General features: G+C 54.8%; 1 protein-coding gene across 5 annotated transcripts in view; it reads left to right on the top strand.

Annotated features, from left to right (window-relative positions):
• The window catches only part of Kiaa1671 (KIAA1671 ortholog), a 139,383-nt gene that overhangs the window by 67,720 nt on the left and 51,429 nt on the right, over positions 1-20,234 (top strand). The window contains exon 1 of one of the 5 annotated variants that reach the window (XM_013520405.1): positions 10,052-11,542. The exons of the other annotated variants lie outside the window; for them this stretch is intronic. Coding sequence (XP_013375859.1) covers positions 11,255-11,542 — 288 coding nt within the window. The 5' untranslated portion in view covers positions 10,052-11,254. Of the gene's footprint in view, positions 1-10,051; positions 11,543-20,234 lie in introns of those variants that run through there. 5 annotated transcript variants of the gene reach the window in all.

Below are 20,234 nucleotides of genomic sequence, written 5' to 3'. Positions count from 1 at the left end.
CGGGTTGGCGGGTGGTAGCTTTCGTTGCAGCAGGGGAGCACAAGGCAGCAGCTCAGGAGCCAGGCGAGGCAGCGTCCCGTTGTGTCCATCGGTCCAGGGAGTACGGTGGCCTTGAAGGAGTTTCTATTTGGCTTTTACAGATGGGAGGCATTGAGGCTTTGCTGGTGGCGCTGCCCCAGCAGAGGGGAGGTGGAGGTGCTGCAGGGGACAAGGGACAGGACACACAGTGTGCAATCCGGAGTTGGGGAGAGGAGATGGCCTTAGAGTGCAAGAAGAAGGCGGCCTGGTGGCCAGCGTGGCCTTCTCCCTCCCTGTGGCTGGAGGAAGATGGTGGGGGTGTCCGGAGTCGCAAAGCAGCAGAAACAGAATATATTAAGCTTCAGGAGCAGAGAGATCTAGGTTCCAACCCATCCGTGTGACCACAGCAAGCGGGTACGCGCGCTGACCTTCAGTGCGCAAGCGCACAGGATGTGCAGCGCCCCCTCGAGGCAGCCGCTCGCGCAGTTCTCACAAAAGCCCTGCCGAGCAATTTCTCCTTCTGTCTCCATTCGCAGATGAGGGGGCGATGCTTGGAGAGGAGCAGCGAACTGTCCAAAGTCGCACATCCTAACTGGGTCTCTCCACTCAGAGGCCACATGTACGGTTTTAGTGGCTCATCTTCCCGTAGGACACAAGACCTCACCGGGGCTGTTGGCAGAAAACTGTGTGCAGTAGCAGGCGGCGGCACCTGCCCAGTGCCTCGCACAGGGCCAGGCACCCCGTGGGCACAAGAGTGCCCTCCCCCCACTCCTTCTAATCACTCCCTGTCCAGGAAAAGCCACTTGCTGCTGCGCTGCCGCTGGCGGCTCACTGCTGTGTGCAGCGGGGCTGGGGTGTTGGCAAGGAGAGCGGGGGCAGGGGCGGGGAGGTGGTTATTGTTACAGCCCCACCCCGCTCGCGTAGGCTCGGGGGCTCCCAGCTGTACGCGCACGTGTACGCGCACGTGCACACGCACGCACGCACGCACGCACGCTGTCCCCTCCTTTCTGCCTGACGCGTGGGCTGGCTTGCAGGCCGCCTGCAGAATCTGCCGCTGCTTTGACCCTCAGTGTGGTTCAGAAGAGAGCTTGGGGAGGGGACTTGTGCACCATCACAGGAGCCCCCTGCTGCTCTCTGTGCCCCAAGGGACAAGGCAGCTCCCACACACCTCCAGCCCTGTGCCCCAGGCCTTCTTAAGGGCAGGGAGTTACTCTGTCCAGACCCCAGCGGTACAATTGCTGCAGCCTGTGGTGGCTGCCGGCAGAGCAGAGAACCAGGGCCGGGCTGCCTGAGCTCCAAGCTTCCCAGAGACAGGGCGGGCTAGGGACAGAGAAGAGCGGAGAGAGGGAAGGAGCGAGCGCCTGGTGTTGCCCAAGAACAGACTTTCCAGCGTGTGACTGGGGAAGGGACCCGGAGGCCCTCCTGTGGGTGGGGAGGGTAGAGGTCCTGCCGCACAGAAGGCTGGAAGGTCGTTCGTTCCTGATCCCAAGGCCCAGAGAGGTGTTAGAAAATACATCCCGAGCCTTGAGCAAGGTGACCGCGTCACCAGCTTGACCAGTGAGTCTGTGTGCTGCGTCCTACAAGGACTGTGTCCGGTGTCTGTCCTCTGTGTCCTGCAAGATCAGGGCGCTGGGGACCCAGCCCTCTTCTTTCTCCCCTTGCCCCCTCCTGCCCGCAGAGCCTCACCGGGCACTGTGCTGGGCCTGGCTCTCTGCCCAAGCCGGTCACATCCTCAGAGTCACTTATTGAGGTCCTCACCAGCCGGGATGATGTGGGAAACAGTCGGCCAGAGCACATGCGCCCAGCCTGGTGTGCAGCTCCCCCGACTCTGACAAGGCGCACCCCGAGTGGTCATGAGGAGGCCGCCGGCCTGCACCCTGCAGGCCCAGTACGCAGCCCGCCTCCACCACAGTCCTGACCGCCTCTGAGCCTCCATTTCCTCTGCTGCAGATGGCAGAGGTGCCGTCTGCTCCGGGATGCGACTTCAGAGCCCACGAGGAAATGTGCGTACCGTGTAGAGGAAAGACGGCTCTGCATGGCTCAGGCTGCAGGGTCACAGGCCAGCGCCCAGGACAGAGCATGCCCTCCCGTGTTTTTCTGTGTCTAGAGGAACGTGCATCCATGACGAGCCCCAGGCCTTCGGATGACTTGGGATCCCCCAGGTTTGTCCCATCCACCCCTTTGACCCCACAACCCTGCTTGCTTCCTCCTGGGCCTCTGTCACTTCCCTGGCCCTCTCCGGTCTGGCTGTCCTCTGGCTTTCTCTTGCTCCTCTCTGGCCCCGCTGTTCCCTGGCTGGACCGTGTCTCCTTTGAAGGACACTGCGGAGGGAAGAAGGCTGGCTTTCCCGTTGGACCCCTGTAGCAGAACTGTCCCTGGGGTCAGCCTGAGGAGGAGGACATGGAGCCACAGGGCTTCCGGGTCCCTGGCCACTGCAGGCGGCAGGCAGAGGGCTGGGCCAAGAGCCCTTCCTGTCTGTGCCGTGTGTGGGGAAAACGAAGCCCAGAGCGTGTGGGGAATGCAGCACAAGCCTAGATCTCCTCCGACAGGGGAGCTGCTCTCAGGACTCCGGGCGAGCCCTGCAGCCCAGGTGCAGCCCTGGCTTCTGGGGACTCAAGGAGAACGTGGGGGTTTTCGTGATGAAAAGGCCACTTGTCCACAGTTCTCTGCAGGGGCTACCTCTGTGCGCCCAGGCACCAAACAGAGAGCATTCGGGAGCTCAATTTCAGGCATCCCTTGGCTGTGGTGCAAAGTGGGCAGAAATGGCCTTGACCTCCACTCGACATGCAAGGCCTTGAGGGGCCCCAGGCTCCCTACCCTGCTTCCACTGCTTCTCTGTCGGTCTTCGAGTTTTTTCCGTTTGTCCAGGCTCACTCATCCTGATCCTGCGCCCTCAGAGCTCTGCAGATGAAAAGAGCCACTACTGTATAATCTCAGCAGCTCTGGAGACTGAGGCAGGAGGACCACAAGCTTGAGCCCCGCCCAGACAACATGGTAGAACCCAGTCTTGAAATAAAACCCGTGAAGGTCTAGGAGTGTAGCTCAGTGGTAGGGCGTCCCAGTACCACCAGAAAACGAAAACCAAAAGCCACCATGTTAATACTCTCAGTATGTCCACTGAGACCACTAAACCTTATTGCTGGAGCCGTGGATGTGCCTGAGTCCTTGCTGGAACTGAAGGTGGTGGGTGTGGGTCCCCGAGGCCATCCTGGGGAGCCCGGTGCTCTTCATAGCCGACCCAGGTCTGAGGAGGAGGAGGAGAAGTGAAGTCAGAGGGGAAAAGAGGACCACGCAGGGTAAAGCTTTTCCTCTTGTGGCTACCTCTTCCACACCCCACAGGGACCGGCACAAGTGGGGAGTCTCAAGGCCAGGGCCCCTGGTGGTTGGGCACACAGTAGGGCCACACCTTGCTGCCTATGATCTGGACCATGGGGAGCCTTGGTTTCCCCATATGTGCGATGGGGTCCAAGGGCTTCCTGGCCTGCTCAGCCTGCCCCATGCTGCTGTGACAGCGGACCCAGCCCGGGTGATGTGTACAGAGCAGAGGTGTTTCCTCCTCTATGCAGGCTGAAAATCACAAGCTCAGTGGACCAGGGTCCACTGAAAACCTTGCTGCAGGGACACACAGCAAAGTGAAGGGTGAGAGAGAAGTCCTGACCTCACGTGGCAGAAGGGCAAGAAAGACAGACAGCGCACCTGGTGCTCCCACAGCCCTTGCCATAGGGACGTCAGTCCGTTACCATCCAAGGCCTCATGACCTCAGCACTCCCAGGCCCCTCCAGAATTCCCTGCACTGGGAATTCAGTTTCCAGCATAAGAATTTGAAGGAACACATTCAGACCTTAGCAGCTGAGTTCTATATGGGAGGAAGAGGACAGGGCACACAGTAGGCCCTCAGCAAGTGACGGCTGTACCGATCTGTTGTTGTTTGCCACACTCCCACATACAATGGCCTGCAGTCCCCCAGCCCCTGCACGGTGCTGTACGCATAGCAGACCCTCACAGTGCTTGTTGAAGGCGGAAGAACAGGAGGGAGGCAGCAAGGAAAGAAAGTCCTTCTGCTCAGCCTTTTTTGTTATCCTTCTGGGGACCCTTAACATCTCAGGGTGCTGCTTGGGGCAGCTCAGCCAAGTGCTGCACATTCACCGCTCAGAAATAAATATCTTGGGGACGCCCTGTGTCCTCATCCGAGTTCCAGTTTATTACGGCCCAAGAACATCTTGCTTTCTTTCACGAACTGATCCAAAGATGTGGTAGTTCAGCTGCTGGGAGGAGGGAAACATGTTCTCCAACTGCGGGCGGGGCGGCCACACACAGCGTTCAGCAAGACGGCCCTCAGAGAGGTGGTGGGCCCCTCAGCACCGTGGGGTCCCAGAGATGCCCCCGCAGTAGAGGAGGTTGGGTGCCACTGTATTAGGCTCCTGGCTCTGTGAGGAGGAGCTGCGATCACAGACCGGCCCCGCCGCAGACACTCCCCAGCATGGAAAATCCTGTGTCCCACTTGAGCTAAGGGTGCGGCCAGGAAAGAAGAGTTTCTAGCTGTTTCTAGAAAGATTTCCTTTCTGACCGATTTTGTTTGGCTTCTCCCAAGGTTAATTAGAGGCATGTTAGGTCATTCATTAAATGACTACATGAGGAGGAATGCGATAAATGAACACAGGGAAATAGGCCTGGGCTTGGTTTATAAATAATCAGGGACGACTTGTAAGATCAAGTCATTCCTATTTTTTCCCCCTTATCAGAATTCTTTTCCCTGTTGCCTTGGAAACCAGTCTGCTGCTGGGAGTTCTGTGACTGGGGTCCAAGCTGCAATAATCCCATCATCTCCCATGGTGGGCATGTGGGGGTTCTGCTGGGGGTGCTGGGGGTTCCTGCTGCACACAGGTGCAGCATCTGGTGGGGAGACTGAGGGATAAACCAGGTCACAGCCCAGCGTGCTAAGTGGCTGGGTAAGGATAACAGAGGCAGGATGGGAGTTCAGAGATAGACTCTCCTGGGTGAGAGGAATCCGGGGAGGCTTCCTGGAGGGGAGGGTGCATCTGAGCAGAGATGTGGAGAACAACAGAAGCTGACCCTGACCAGAGGGAGAGGGCCCGAAGGGTGCTGGGCAGGGAACCGCGCATGTGCACATCTGAATGCCAGAAGGCAAGGAACCCGGTCTCATGGTGGGGTGCGCATAATGGAATAATTATCACGCCTCTGATCCCCACCTATCTGTAGAGTGTTTGCTGTGCACCAGGCACGCGTGTTCTCACTTGCAATCAGGTCCCCTGGAGGTGGGCGGGGCCGCCGCGGACCAGGTCCTTTGCAGGGATTCCTGACCTCCTGCACAGAGCAGGGGCACCCTCGGCCTGGGCCTTGTGGTTCTGAGCAGCCTCCAAGGAGCATGAGGCCGGCCCAGGCTTAAAGACTCAGCCAGGCCGGTTCAGGTCCAGAGCCCACTGGCAGGCTCCATAACCTGCAGCAAGTCCCTGTCACTCTTAAACCTCTCTGTCCTCCGCAAGTGGGGCTGTCCTCAGCAGGACTCGCCCTCGGGTTGTTCTGCAAGTCAAGTCAGTGAGGTGTGATGTGGGTGTGACCGGCTCCTGGGACACAGCAACACAGCACCGCCTGCTTTATGCACACGGTGACCCAGGCTGCGCAGCCCCGGCGTGGCCACTCTTTCAGGAGGCAGGATGTGAAGAGGGCCGTGTGAGTGAGACTTCCTGGGGGAGATTTGGAAAAGGCTGCAGGTCATCTTGGGGGTGAGTGAAGCCTGATGGATATGGGAGAGCAAGGAAGGCCACCCTGCGCTTGAGTGAGCAGACAGAAGCCCAGAATGAAGACTGCATGTGGCCACACCTCCGGGCTTGTGCTTTCCTGGTCCCTTCTTGGAGTACTCTTATTCTTCCCTCAAAGCCCCACTCAGAAAGCCCTCTCCCTGATGCAAGCCCTCAGTAAATGATCATCTCTTCACTCTTCTTTCCTCGATCTACTTTCTTCGTTAGGGTTTGCCTTCTCTTATCTTTGTGTAGTATGTTATTCATGTGACCATCCCAACCCTTGGCACTTGTGTTGCAAATTGTTCAATTTTTTTTTTTTTCTGGATTTTTCTTCCACTAGACAAGGAATCCAGAAGTATGTATGTTTATATCTGATTTGGGGGAGAAAATGATAGAGTCCCAGGTTTGAGTAGTCTTTTGGGACCCCCTGCTCCTTTGATGCCCGACACTCAGAGAGATACCCTGAGTTCTTCAGAGACTGTAGCTCCCCTCAGGATCAGCACACGGCTCAAAGTAACCAGTCAGGAAATGTTTGTTGAATGAATGCATGACCAATGTGTTCTGATTTGTGTCGCTGCATAGAGCCATGTGGAAATGGTGATCTCTGGGTCCCACTGCCCGTCCCAGACAGAATACCTGATTGTTTCCTGGACCTCAGCAGCTTCCCTGAGATTTTTTTGCTTTCATTATGTAAGGAGATTTTTTTTTCTTTTCTTTTCTGGTGCTCAGCAACATCCCCAGAGTTTCCTGGAGAGAAGAGAGGAGTTGTAGAAAGTCCTCCGGGAGGCCGTGCTTGTGATGGCCCAGTTTTCAGGGAGCCGTGCTTTTTATAGTTGCACTTGCAGACCACAGTGTACCTACAGGAGGCCGGCAGCAAGCCGGCCTGCACCCCGCTCCTCAGCATGCTCCTGCCACCCTCTCCCACGCGTGGAGGAGGCAGAGCGGGGCGAGCAGCCCGCCACCGGGCCTCTGCCTTTCTGCCTCTTGTCTGCCACCCAGATGGATTCGGCAAAGACCAGGGTGTCTTCCGCTTTGGCAGAGGTGGGCAGTGGAGAGCGCAAAGGCCACCAGTGAGTGGCCGTGTGACCTTACGCTGATCACTTAACTTCTCTCTGCCCCAGTTTCCCCATCTGGAAAATGGGAGCGCAGAGCATAACACAAGCCTGGCTGCATTGTGGGCGGAGCAGTGATGTCATACAGTGACGCAGTAGGACGACAGTGACACGAGATGATGCAGTATGGTGATGTAACACAATGATGCGATGCAGCTACTGGACAGTGACACAGCACGCTGCCCGAGTGCGCACAGTAAGCGCCTGTCAGTGGGGACGTGATGGCCGCGGACTTAGGCTGGGCTCCCTCCAAGCAGAGGCTGAGACGGTGATTCTCATGATTGGTGGGGGAATGCTCTCAGGTGAGCCCCCGGGGAGGCCAGGGCCCGAACCGAGGACACCTGTGCTCAGCCTGGTTCCCTCGAGGTCCTCCATGCATTTGGCCCCGCCACAAGGCACAGCCCTGGGTTTGGGGTTCCGCACTGCTCAGCCGTGGGCTGTAGGCATCTGGGCACAGCCTTGAGCAAGAACCACGCTCCAGAGAAGGGTAAAGTTCTGAGCTTTGTGCAGCCAGCACTCATGGCATCAGAAAGGGGTACCTGGCTGGGAGAGGTGCCAGCTACATCCATAACAGTGATGAGACTGATGATTTCATGTCTGGAAAATCAGAGAGGTTAAGTAACTTGCTTGAGGTCACACAGCTGAGAAAAGCTAGCAGTGGCCTCCAAACTCTGAATCATAGTGCTTTATTGACTTAGCTGATCCAGTGCTTCAGTGGGGTCAGGGGAGGTGAGGCAGGTACAAAAAATATCAGTAGTCAAGATAAACAATTTAATTCAGGTTTTTTGGGAGTGGTTGGTATTTTTTTATTTTAAGACAGGATCTCACTAAGTTACAAAGGTACCCAGGCTGGGCTCAAACTTCAGTCCTCCTGTCTCAGCCTCCCAGAGGGCTGAGCTTGCAGGCATGTGCTGTTGTGTCTGGTTTTAATTTAGTTTTTTAAAATTAAAATTAATGCAAAAATCCATGCTGAACAAAGAATCAATATTATAAGTAAAGACAAGATCAATATAACTAGTTGTTTTTGTCTTTACCCCTGGCTGTGCAGATCCCTCTTTGTGGAAAGATCAGGGCGCTCCTAATTGTTCTTAATTGTATGTGCAGCTGTGATTCGCGTCTCCTTGGCTCAGTATTTGTATCCATCCGTTCTTATTTCCAAAGCAGATTCCTGGGCTCAGAACCAGAACAGTAACCACAGGGTCAAAAGTCCTGCACCCCTCTCCCAGCCTTTTACTATAAAAATTTTCTCACATCCAGAAAACAAGAGAACACACATACACCACCAGCTAGATTCCGCAATCACTCACATTTTGCTCTGTCTGCCTTATAAAAGTCCAGCTATCCATTTTTAAAGATGCTTTTCAGAGTAAGTGATGGACCTGCGCGCACATTAGCCCTCTGCTCTGGCAGGATTGCCCTGAACTGGCGGGCCATTGTCTCTTAAGACTTTTAAGCAAGGGTGCGTTTCCGGTAAATCACCAGTTTCCGTTTCTGCCTGTGGGGAGACACTGTGACTTGTGGGCACTGGCGTGAACCTTTCAAGCACTTTTCCTTGCTGCTTTACCTTTCTCCTTCCTGAAGATCTGCCTGTTCTCCGTGGACTTCCCTCCTCTGTGTCCAGCTCGTGTGCCACAAAGCTGTGTCTCTCCCCAGCCCTTTAGGGACTTCCGGTGTGGCTCTTCTCATACCTGTCCCCTCGAAAGTCTCTCAATGACCAGCTCCAGGGCTTCTGAGGCAGCCCCAGTACAAGGGGCCTGCCAGGGCTGTGTCCAAAGGCAGTGTCTGGCCCCCACCTGTTTCTTTGCCAGCACCCCGGGACCATGCATCCTGACATGTGGGTGGATAGGCTACAGGGTATGGCCCTGCCCCCCACCCCATGAACTGACCCCACCACCACCCCAGCTTCTCCTGTTTCTTCCTGGGCCAGGTCTCACCCTGGGCATTTGTGCCTTGGGATTCGTAAGGGTCTGGAAACTGGCTGGGTCGGTGACTGTGGCTTTCTCATGAGGTATGGTCATGACGTTGGCCAGGACTGCAGTCCTCTAAGTGTCTGACCAGGCCAGGAAACCTGCTTCCACAGCAGTTCACTCGCATGACTGGCAGGGGGACCTCAGAGCCTCCCTGCAAGGGGTTGGCCGTGGGGCTTCTTGAGCATCCTCCACAGTGGCAGCTGTTGGCTGCCCCAGGGACACCTCCTGGACAAGCCGGGTGCCCTGCTGCCATCCATGAGTGTACTCAGGAAGCCACCACGTCACTTCTGCCTGCTGTGTCAGGCATGTGGACCAGCCTGGCTCGTAGGGAACATAGTGGGAGGGGAGGCTCAGCGGGACCGGCTCAGGGCTGCAGGTCAGGCTGCCTGACCATGGTGGCTGACTGCACCTTCCTGGACTCAGTCTCCTCCTCTGTCAAGTGAGCTCCCTAGCACATTCATGAGTGAATTGTGTGTGTGATTACAATGGCCATGGCACTCGGTTCCACCTCGGGAGACACCTGCCCCACCTGAACCCTATGTGTTGGGCCCTCAGCTGCAGGAATGTCTTAGTTTCACGTCCATGGACCACGCCAGAGTGGGCATTCAGAACAGGTGACCCACCACAGGGACCAGGAATCCAGGACAAGGAGACCCGTAGGCCACACTGTCAGAGGCCTTCATGTCAAATTTCCCAAGAAAGGCCCTTTGACCAGGGTCTGGAGGGCAAATATTTGTTCAGAATGGAGGTGAGGTGGAGGAGAAAGAACATGGGGCGTTTGGACCCATCTGGACTTCTGCCATGGACGTGGTGTTCCGACAATAAATATTTACTGAGCCCTCCCTGTTGGCCGGGTACCAGTCAGAGCTGTGGCAAGAGGACAGCTCCAGTATGTGCCCTGGTGGGATCCTTGCTGTGTGTCCTTGGACAAGTGGATCTACCTCTCTGAGTCTGAATGTTCTCATCTGTAGAAGGGGCAGCAAGGTGTGGATCCCTGAACCTTGCAGTCCAGGATCCAGCTGTGCTGACCTGCATCTACCCTCGGGATCCTCACTTTCTGCTCTCTTCTCTTCCTGTGCCCCCAAACACTCCAGCCCCACAAGGGTTAAAACCCAGCAAACTCACACGTGACCCCTGTAAACCATGACTCTTTCCAGTTGCTGCAGGGCTGCCTTCCCTGGATGGGGCAGATGCTGTGCCCCAGGTTGCCATGGCAACCCTGCCCCAAAATACAGCCTGTCTCAGGTCTTGGTGGGGGGGACCTTCCGAGCTGTCTCACCTGGCTCGGTGCTGTATTCCAGGGAGGTGGCAGTGAGAAAGCCTGAAAGGCAAGAGAGAGGGAGGAGAGGGCTGGGGCGAGAGAGAAGCCTTGGAGAGACAGAGACAGGGAAGAGAGGAACGAAGAACTGACCGGCGCCAGGAGGGGGAGACAGACTGACAGCAGCTGAGGTCCCAAGACGCCGCCTGGAGCCCGCCAGGCAGAGGCCGCTGTTCCCCGCAGTTCCGACCTCCCCCGGCTGCCCATCGCCAACATACATGCCCACGCACGCACACACACATGCGCCCACATGCACGCCCGTGCCGCCGCATTTCCGCGTGCGCCCGCGGTGAGGGCACAGGGGCGGGCAGCCTGTCAGGCGTGTGAAGTCACCGTCAGCCCCGAGGGACAGCCAGTGAGTTGGGACTTAAGGGAAAAAAATGGGGGCGGATGTCAGCTCCCTGGGCGGCCGCCTCCCTGAGGCCCCTCCTGCATTCCTGGGCTGCGAAGCCCCTTGCTAAGACGGGGGCTGATGTCATCCCGGACTGCTCAGCCAGGGGACCCTGGCCCTGGTGGCTGCCTCCGGAAATGAGCTAGCTGTCTGCTGCCTCACAGGTTCAGCACCTACAGCCCCAGGACAGAAACCTGCGTGGGTCAGGTGAGCAGAGCGGGGCTGTAGGCAGCTGCGGGTGGCAACCGGCCCTCGGGACCTTCCAGCCCGGCTTCGGAGGGGCCCTACCTAAAGGGAAGTGAGGGCGTAGAGCCCAAGCTCCTGCCCGCCCCCACCCTGGGCTCTGGGACTGTCACACCCCGGAGCGATCGCTGCTGGCTGCTGGCATCTAGCAGGGTGAGCGCTCAGCACTGGAACTGGACCCTTGGCCGGCTTCGCTTCCAACTCCTGCGGACTCTGGGCGGCCCCTGCCGCCTCTTCCCCTTCGTTCCGAGTGCGCCCTGCTTGAGCAGCTCCCTGCTCCCTGATGTGTATTTACCCTCGATTTGGCTGAAGCGTGCTGCTGGCTTCTCTGCCCAGAACTTCCTGAGCCCGGGCAGCCCGCAGGAGAGCCAGGCTCAGGACGCGGCACTGCCTTGCGATTGCTCTCTCCGCGCTCCTGCCCTCCCCTGCCAGCCGGCCCCATGGATTACCTGGGAGACAAGCTTACAGTAGCCCAGACGCACATGACCCAGTGGGTGGGCACCGTGCGGAGGTCCTTCCAGGAAGCCCTGAACTTAGTGACCAGCACGGTGGGCCACGAGCGGTCGAGCGCGGAGGCTGCCGGCCGGAGCCCCTTCAAGCGCAGCACCTCCTCCTTCCGCCACCTGGCCTCCCGCAGCAGAGAATCTTTCCGCCGCTTCTCTGCACGCAGCCAACAGAGATTCTCCTCGCTAAAGAAAAGGCAGCCGGACGCGGAGCCCCCAGATATTGTAAGCTTGTTATGTTGCTTAAAATACTAAAACAGCGGTGAAAACTCCTCCCCGCCTGTACTCGAAGGGAGGGGGTCTGTACACCAAGCCTGGGAAGTTACTCTTTACGGAGTTCTTGCCAATCAGAGCCCAAGCGGCTGCTGATCCCAGGGCCTGGGGAGGGGGCACACCAGCGGGGAGATTCCCTGCGCTGGGATTCCTCCCTGGCCTGGGGTTGGTCAGGAATCGCACCCCAGGTTCTGCGTTTGCGTGGACGGGCTGGCACACACGTGAGCTGGGATTGCTTTGTGGCTGATTTAAGTGTGGACACTCCAGCCTCATTTACGGGACACAAATGCTCGTCGCCCCTATTTTTAGGGAGGATTAGTTGGCACCTGCTTCATCTCCTCTCGCCCTCCCAGAGTGACCGAGTGTCCGTGTTGTGTGCGTGTTGGGTTGGGGCTGTTGTCGTTTCTTATTAGGTATAAATGAGACTGCTCTGATTACAGGAGAGGGCCTTGGGGGATCTGAGGTGACAGGTGGTTTTTCCCTCTGGCCTGTGAGCCTTGGACTTGGTATGAGGGGGGCCACAGGCTGGGACTTAGGATTCTGAGCTGTCTCGTCAGGCTCCGTGGAGCTGGGGTCGGGTTGAGAGCTAACGATCATAGAGTTGGGCTGGATTCTGCTGGGGCTGGTGCAGAATCAGTCTCAAGGACCCTAGTGATGTGAGGGGTGGAACCTGGCTCAGAGAGGCAAGGGCAGCTGCCTGGGCATGCACAGGGAGAGAGAGGCAGACGCAGAGCTGGAACCCAGCTCTCTGAGCTCCCCGTGCAGGCTCTGTCCAGCCCACTTGTTGGCAAATGCTTTCTCCAAGCCTTCTCCAACCAGGACGGAGCGGTGAGCGGGCTTGTGTGTTCGCATGGAAACCTTCTGTCCCCGCTTGTACCAGCCCCACACACACCAGCATCTGAGGACGGGCAGAGGGCACAACCAGCTCTTCTCCAGGCTCATCCTTGACACCAGTGCTAGTGATCCCCAAGAGACCCGGCATCCAGAGGGAACCCTAGCTGCACTGAAGCTGCTGACAGGTGCAGAGACTCAGCGTCTCTCTGCTGGCCCAGAGAGGTGTGCTGCCTCACCTCGAGTCACACAGCAATCAGCAGCAGGTGCAAACCCAAGTCAGAAGCCAAGCACTTGAGCATGACATGTGTCTCGTTACGGGGATGTCTCCTCTTGCAGGTGTGTGCTCTCTTGTGGCTCAGATAAGGCTTGGTTTATGCCACAGAGCCCCACCCCATTCTCTGGGAGGTGTGACTTAGCCCAGGCAGAGACTTCTCCTGCCTCTCTGATTTCTTCTCATGATGTCTGTCTCTGTTCCTTGTTTTTCTCTGTGTCTGTCTCTGCCTCTCTCTCGGTGTCCCCGGTGTCTCCCTCTGTCTCTCTCTGTCTGTCTCTGCATCTCTCTGCCCCTCTGGCCCTGCATGTCCCTGCCTTGAGTTCTCCCTCCTGCTTATACTGTCTTGTGACATTGTGGCTAAGGACGTGGGGTTTGGGACGTGCGGGCTCTATTCGCCTCCCCTGTCTCCACCCTGTCACCCTGTGAGACCCGCAGTCCCTGGGCTTCGTGGCACTGTGCACATTGGCGCCTCCAACAGGTTGGGTCCACGCTGGAAAGAATGACGCAGGCAGCTCAAGGCCTCCAAAGGTGCAAATGCGTGCCAAACAGACATGGGTCACTGCCTCCGTCCCTCTTAGCATCGGCATGGTGGACACCTGCTGGTCTTACCGTCGATAGTTGAATCAGACCTGCAAAAGGCTGGCCAAAGGCTTTGCCCACATTTTAAAACTCGGTTTCCTCCTCCATCCGATGAAGATACTGATACTGTGGGCTTGTTGTGAGCCTGGCATGGGCACCCAGCTGTGCCAGGCACGCAGTAGATGTGCATTTGTAGGCTGGGATGCTCTGCCTCAGGAGGACGAGGGTGGGATCCAGACGGAACTCAGAGACTGCAGGGAAGGAAGCGTGGGGTCTCTGGGTCCTCCCGCCCGAGGCTGAATCACGCTCTGCCTCCTCCCAGCTGTGTTACCCCGGGCAGCCTGCTACCCTCTGCGCCTGGCCTTGGTCCTCCAAGCCGTAGGGATGGTGGGCATGGCTGTGCTCACATTTGGTTCTGGAGCCTTGGAAGTGAACGCTTGTGACAGCCAAACCTCCTCTCTTAAACTCTTCCTTTAGAGATTTCCAGTGAGCTGGAAAGTGCACGCACAGGCCTTTTGCTTAGAGGCTTCACTTAAATATTTGTTTTAGGGGAGGAAACTTTTAAAGCTACAGAGAATTGAGGACAGCAGCACCCATGCCTGGGGCTGGGGTCGGGAGGGGCAGGATCAGAGTCTTCTACCGTCTACTTGTAGGTGACTTAGCCAGAGAATCACCCAGCATGGTGCCTCAGGCTTGTCACGTAGTGGACCCTCAAAGGCAGGTGTGCCCCAAACTATTTTCTGAAGCCAGCCTCCCTGTCCAGGCATAAAAGAGGGAAGAACAGGGAAATAAATGCTTTGTCCTGATCCTCAAAGGCAGGAAGGGGTGTGTTCACCCTGCAGCCCAGTACATGCCTGGGCCTGAGGAAGGAGCCTGACATGCTGGGTTTAGCTGAGGAGACCAGGCGGACTCCAACTACAGGCCAGCAGAAAATTCCAGAACTCAGGAACAATGGCAATACCACGGCAGCCGGGTTGGAATAAAAGCAGGAAGTAGGGAGGGGGCGCTGTCCCTGGGGCCACTGCATGCTGCACAGAGAGCGCTTTACAATCAAACCTGGGCCCAAGTCTCAGCCCTACCCAGGGCTGGCTGGATGACCTCAGCTAAGTTCAGTGACCTCTTTTTAGCCTCAGTGTTCTCATCTGTGAAATGGTACAAGTGGGATGTGTCTGGAAGCTGGTTAGTGGGACAGATATGATAGGGAGCCAGCATGGCCCTGTATGTAGGAGGTGCTTAATGAGCATTCGTTCTGCATCACTTTTGGGGGATTTGAACTCTGGAAATGCGGGTTCCCCTAACCTCAGTGGCCAGATGGGTACCTTTGGAAGAACAGCAAGACCCTGGCCAGTGTGCTGTGAGCGCTTGCTATGTGTTGGGCCTGGGACTCCTGTGACTCCTGTGTCTCTGTACATTTGGTCCCCTTTTTATTCAGCCGGCTTTTATTAAGGACCTGCCACAGTGCCAGCACAGCGAGATAGCTGCAGTGAAAGCAGACAGCACTCCTGCTCTGCAGAGCCGCCTCTGGGCGCAGGTGATGGAGCGTGTCAGCTCCTGAGCAGGTCACATGCATGGTGGGCTGAAGACGAGGCCACCGTCTTAGGAGATCTGGGGCCTGTGGGTGACCTCAGATTACTGCACACGTCACAGTTACTTGGCCTCAGCATGGTGCACATCAGGGGCAAGGGATTCCTCATGGCAGTAGAAGGTGGAGGCAAGTGGACAGCCCTCAGCATTGTAAAGTCATTGCTGGTCTCTACCCACTGGATGCCAGGAACATCCCCTAGTTGTGACAACTGAAAATATCTCCAGGCATTGTCATGTGTCCCTTAGGGAGAAAAAATCAACCACTCCTCCCCCAGTCCAGGTTTGAGAATCACTGCTGTCTGAGCTACCTAGGGGGACAGGTTCCTGGACCCTCCTTGGATACCAAATTCTGTGAATGCTTAAGCCACTTATGTACAGTGGCGTAGCATTTCCATACAACCTACACACATCCTTCTGTATACTTTAGATAATCTCTGGATGACTTACCATACCGAGTACAATGTAAATGCTAGGGAAATAGTTGTTACACTGCATTGTTTAGCGAATAATGATGAGAAAAACATCTGCACATGTTCAAGGCACACAATTTTTTTCCTGGACTTACTTGATCTGAGATTGTTTGGACCACAGATGCAGACCCCGCAGATACGGATACAGAGGGCCTGCTATTTGGCATGGGACACAGTAATTGGGGCCCGTGTTGGGATTCGCTGGTGAGGCGATGCCCCTGAGCAGAGCTCGCGATTCTCCAGCGAGAGGCAGGATAGGAGTATTTGGTTCTGCCTCAATTAAGGATTGAAATGGATGATTAAAATATTCAGCAGGGCTCAGCGTCCCCCACCCCACACATGCACACAGCCCCCACCCCCATCAGTATTGGGGCTGAGAACAACAGAAGTTTCTTTCTCCCTTTCTGGAGACAGAGGTCGGGAACCAAGGTGTTAGCAGTCCACTCCCCGCCCAGGCTCCGCACTCAGGGTCCTCCCTGCCCTTCCCAGCTTCTGGTGCTGCACGGGTCCCTGGATTGTGCTGGCATCACCCAGCCTCTGCTTCCACACTCACATGGCCTCTTCCCTGTCTCCTCTCCTGTCTCTGGACACTTGTCCTTGGATTTAGGGCCCACGAGGATAACCCAGGATGACCTGAACTCCGGATCCTTAACTTAGTGATGTCTACAGAGACCCGTTTTCAAAGCACGGCCACACCCATGGGTTCCAGGTGTTAGGACGCAGATGTATCTTTTGGGGCCCATTTCAACCCATCACATCTCCTCCTGGCTTCCATTCCAGCCCCTCCCTTTCTAGTCCTTTCTCCTCCTAGCAGTGTGAAGGGGCTATTTGTATCCCTGCTTCTCCCCGACTTGGCCCAGGCTTCTGCCTGCCTCCTTCCCAACCCCAGCCCCCACCCTGTCCTGGGTTAAGGAGGCTCAGAGAGGGTAACTGGCTGGCCCTGGTGTATACTTTCTAGGAATAGACATGGGGACTCCCCCTTGGGGAGCCGTGGGGTTCTGTTCTCATAGATGCACCGTGGAAAATCCAAGGTAATGGCAATAAAAGCCACCCACCCCTGCATTCATTCAGAATTTTTAATTGAGTGCCTTGTCTGTGCCCGGTACTAGGCTCGGGGAAGGATGAGACAGATGTCCTCAAAGGGCCTGCAGGGACAGGGGCCACCTCAGCCTCAGCAGGGTGAGCATCAGGGACCGGGTGCAGGAACGGCTGGAGTATATTTTAGGAGGGATCAGAGAAGTCTTCCCAGAGGTGACATCAGAACAGAGACCAGAGGGAAAGAGGGGGTGAGCCTCAGCAGGTTTGAGGGAGGGACATCCGGAGAGCAGAAAAAAAAACAAGTGCAAAGACCAGGAGGTAGTTCTGTGCCTGCTGAGTTGAAGAACAGCAAGAGGGAACAGGGTAGATTGGGGCTTCTGAGAAGTGAGCAGGGCTGGATCACATCAGACCCCGGGAACCCTGGTGAGGATGTTTGATTTTAGTGTTTGAAGATTTGAGCTAGGAACTGTTGTCCTCAAATGTGTGCAGTACGTGGCATGTTGGAAGAGAAGGGCAGTGCCAGTGACAGCCGCCACTCATCGAGCACCTACTGTGTGCAGCCATGGCTTGTTACATTTTCCCTGGGCGCTGGAGCTCCCGAGGAGCTGGGTCCAGCTGCCTTCCATGCTGGACCCCGATGACCACCTCCTACCCAGAGCCCCGCCAGGTGTCCTGGCCTCTGGCTGCACCTTGGGGTGTGGAACTGGGGTGTTGGACTTGAACGCAGCCTCAAAGGCCAGCATGATGTCACTTCAGCCTCTGCTGTGGTGTCGCCGGGCAGGCAGGACAGGCAGCTTTCCTTTGGGCTGGCCTCACCCCATTTCAGGTCTCCTTTCCACCCTCCTGGCAGCCGGATGATGTCACTTGCCAGAGAACAATGGTCCCCTTTATGGGTCCAGCCAGGGCCAATGCTGGGCCCCAGAGCAGGTGCCTCTGAGAGAGACTGGGCATGACGTGGGAAGGGGCAGGGCAGGGGGTTCGGCCGCTCCCCAGGGGCTGCTTGTGCTACATTACACAGCTCCCCTTTCCCCTCCCCCAAGCTGAAAAAGTAGGAGGTGTTCATTTCACATTTGGGAGCTATAGAGAAATGTAAAGACAACAAAATCCTCCCATTCTTCCAACGCGGGTGAAATCCACACTTGGCATTTGAATACATATCCTTCCTGTCTTTTTCTTTTCCTCCCTCTCCCAAACAAAATTGCTAACTTTCTGCCTTCTATCCTTTTTTTAAAAAATGAAAGTTCTCATATGTCTCTAGTAAACACTTTTAGTGCCAATAGGTGGCCGGGCCCATGTTTGCGAGCTCCGCACTTTATCACCCTAGCGGGACATGTGGGTCATATCCTGTTTCAGGCCGGCAGGACGACCCTGCGGGGGAGGGGTCTGCATGCGTGTGCATCTGGGTTTGGAGTTCTGAGAGGCCCATGAGGTTCCAATGAGCTCATTTCCCACTAATTGATCTGAGGCCCCTGGTTACTCTGTCGTTCTCTCCCTCGCCCAGCATTTCAAATTGCACGTGATTTGTTCAGACAAATGCATCTTGCTTCCTCGTCAGGAAGCCAGAAATTTCAGGAAGGAAATCTGGATTGATGCATATCTTACAGGGAATGTTATGTTTTGGAATTTTGTGAATAATGGGGGCTGTGGCAGGGAGTGATCATGAGAACTTCTTACAAGAAGGATAATATAAAGCGTGTTTTAAAAATATGGTTAATGTTACCATTTTTACCCAGGTAAAATTAAAATAATTTATTACGGGAAAACACACATTGCCCTAAAGGCCCCTCAAAATAACCTTCCTGGCTTCGAACACATTTGTCCCCTCATTTTTGGTACTTTCTGAAGCAGTGCTGGAACCTCTCTTTTGGGAGTGTCTTTAGTTGCATTATTGTGACTGCCTTCATGTCCTGAATGGGTTCAGAATGTTCACCTTCCTTGGTCATTTTGACTTGGGGAAAGAGCCAGAAGTCACATGGTGGATGAAAACATGTAATGTTTTTAGTTGACAGAAGCTACTGTCAACATTTGATCATTGAGGGGTGAAAAAAATAGAGTGAATGTTTAAATTTAAAAATTCATCATAGTAAAAGAAACATTGCCATTAACCTCCTCAAATTATTCAAAGTTCCCCTCTCTTCAAATACGCTTACCCCATTGGTCTTGGCAATATGACTTTTACTATAAGTTTTTTAAAAACTTAAACAGTTGGGGCTGGGGATTTAGCTCAGCGGCACAGCGCCTGTCTGGCAAGCGCAAGGTCGTGAGTTCAATTCCTGGTACCGGAAGAAAAACAAAATCAAACAAAAAAATAAAAATTTAAATAATTCACTATATTTTTCAGCCACTGCTGCATACCATATTAGTTTCAGTGGCTGGTAAAGGTTGAACAATCAGGTGTTTGGGGAGAAAGCCTTGATGTATAGCATTTCCCCATTTCTGTGGTGTAAATATCCCCAACGTGGTGGCTAATGGCAAGTCATTAGCTGATCCCAAACCCAGGCTGTGGGTCCTCACTATTCTATAACACAGTATTTTCACCATAAAGATACCATAGGCCGTGAGCTGAAGACCGTAAATAATAGTAAAATGTTAGAAATATTTATTACCTGTGTTATATTATGTTATGAATATTTATTTTTTGGTATGAATATTTATTACCTGTGCTTTTCATAGGATTTATTTAATTATAAGTTTATATAATTTAATGATTAGCAATGGCTGTTTAACACCTGACTCATGCCTGCTCCCCAAAACTTCCCAGCTATCTCTGGGGGTGGGGCCAGGCCAGCTCCTCGATACCACTGCAGGTTAGAGAGTGAGGTGTAGAAGCTGAGGCCTCTGAGTTTGAATCCTGGTCCTGCTTCTCATTTGCTATGTAACTTGGGATAGATTCCTCAGTCTTTTTATGTTCCAGCTTCCTCTTCTGTGAAATAGAGCCGTGTCCTTCTACATTCATATGAAATTTATTGAGGTCAAGTATATGGAACACTTAGCGTGATGCCTGGCACACGGTAGGGTCCTGGCACAAGGTTGCCATCATCATTGTCATTTGTTCAGAGTATCATCGTTGGCACAGTGACATATAAGTGCTCAATCTCCAAGATGGCCCCAGGGATATTCCCTTCTAGTGTCCACACTCTTGTGAAGTCCCCACCCACATGGTGCTAGGTTAGTCCATGTAGCCAGTAGAATTCGCGGTGTCTCCCCTGAAATAGGTTTCGGAAGACACTGTGGCACATTCTTGGCCATTCCCTGCCTGTCTCAGACATTCAATCTGAAAAGGGCCAGCTGCTATCTGTGTCTTGAAGACACTCAGCCCCTTTCATGGAAGCCTATGTTGTAGCAATCAGAAACCTCTGGTCAACCACTGGTGGCTGACTACAACCTGCCTATGATCATGGGAGTGAGCCTGGAAGCAGGTCCTCCACCTGCAGGTGTAATAGCATTGCTGGATCCCAACTTCAAGAGAGGCAGATCCAGTCCTGTCTCCTCTGTGACATAACACATATTCATTTGTTTTGGGCCACTAAATTGTAGGGCTATTTGTTACACAGCAACATGTAATGAACACAAGTTTCTGCCCATTTCCAACTATAACAGTGATGTTGTTGTATGGCCAACACTCCCTCCCATCACGGGTGACTAAATTAGGGTGGGAAGAGGTCAAGCAGCTACCCAGGATTTGGAATGTGACAGCTGTTGACATTCCCAGCCCATGTTTTCTTGTTTCACAGGCTCCTGGTCAAGGAGGCCGCTCCACCAGCCCGAGTTTGGGATCCCAGGGGATTTTGAGCAGCCTGGTCTTTGGGGATTGGCATTAATCTCCCTTTATTTCTTGGCTTCTAAGTGCTGATCACCCATTTAA

This window comes from Chinchilla lanigera, unplaced genomic scaffold (assembly GCF_000276665.1).
Source record: "Chinchilla lanigera isolate Chin_1 unplaced genomic scaffold, ChiLan1.0 scaffold00054, whole genome shotgun sequence".
Classification (NCBI taxonomy): Eukaryota; Metazoa; Chordata; class Mammalia; order Rodentia; family Chinchillidae; genus Chinchilla; species Chinchilla lanigera.
This window is presented reverse-complemented; position numbering and strand designations above follow the sequence as displayed.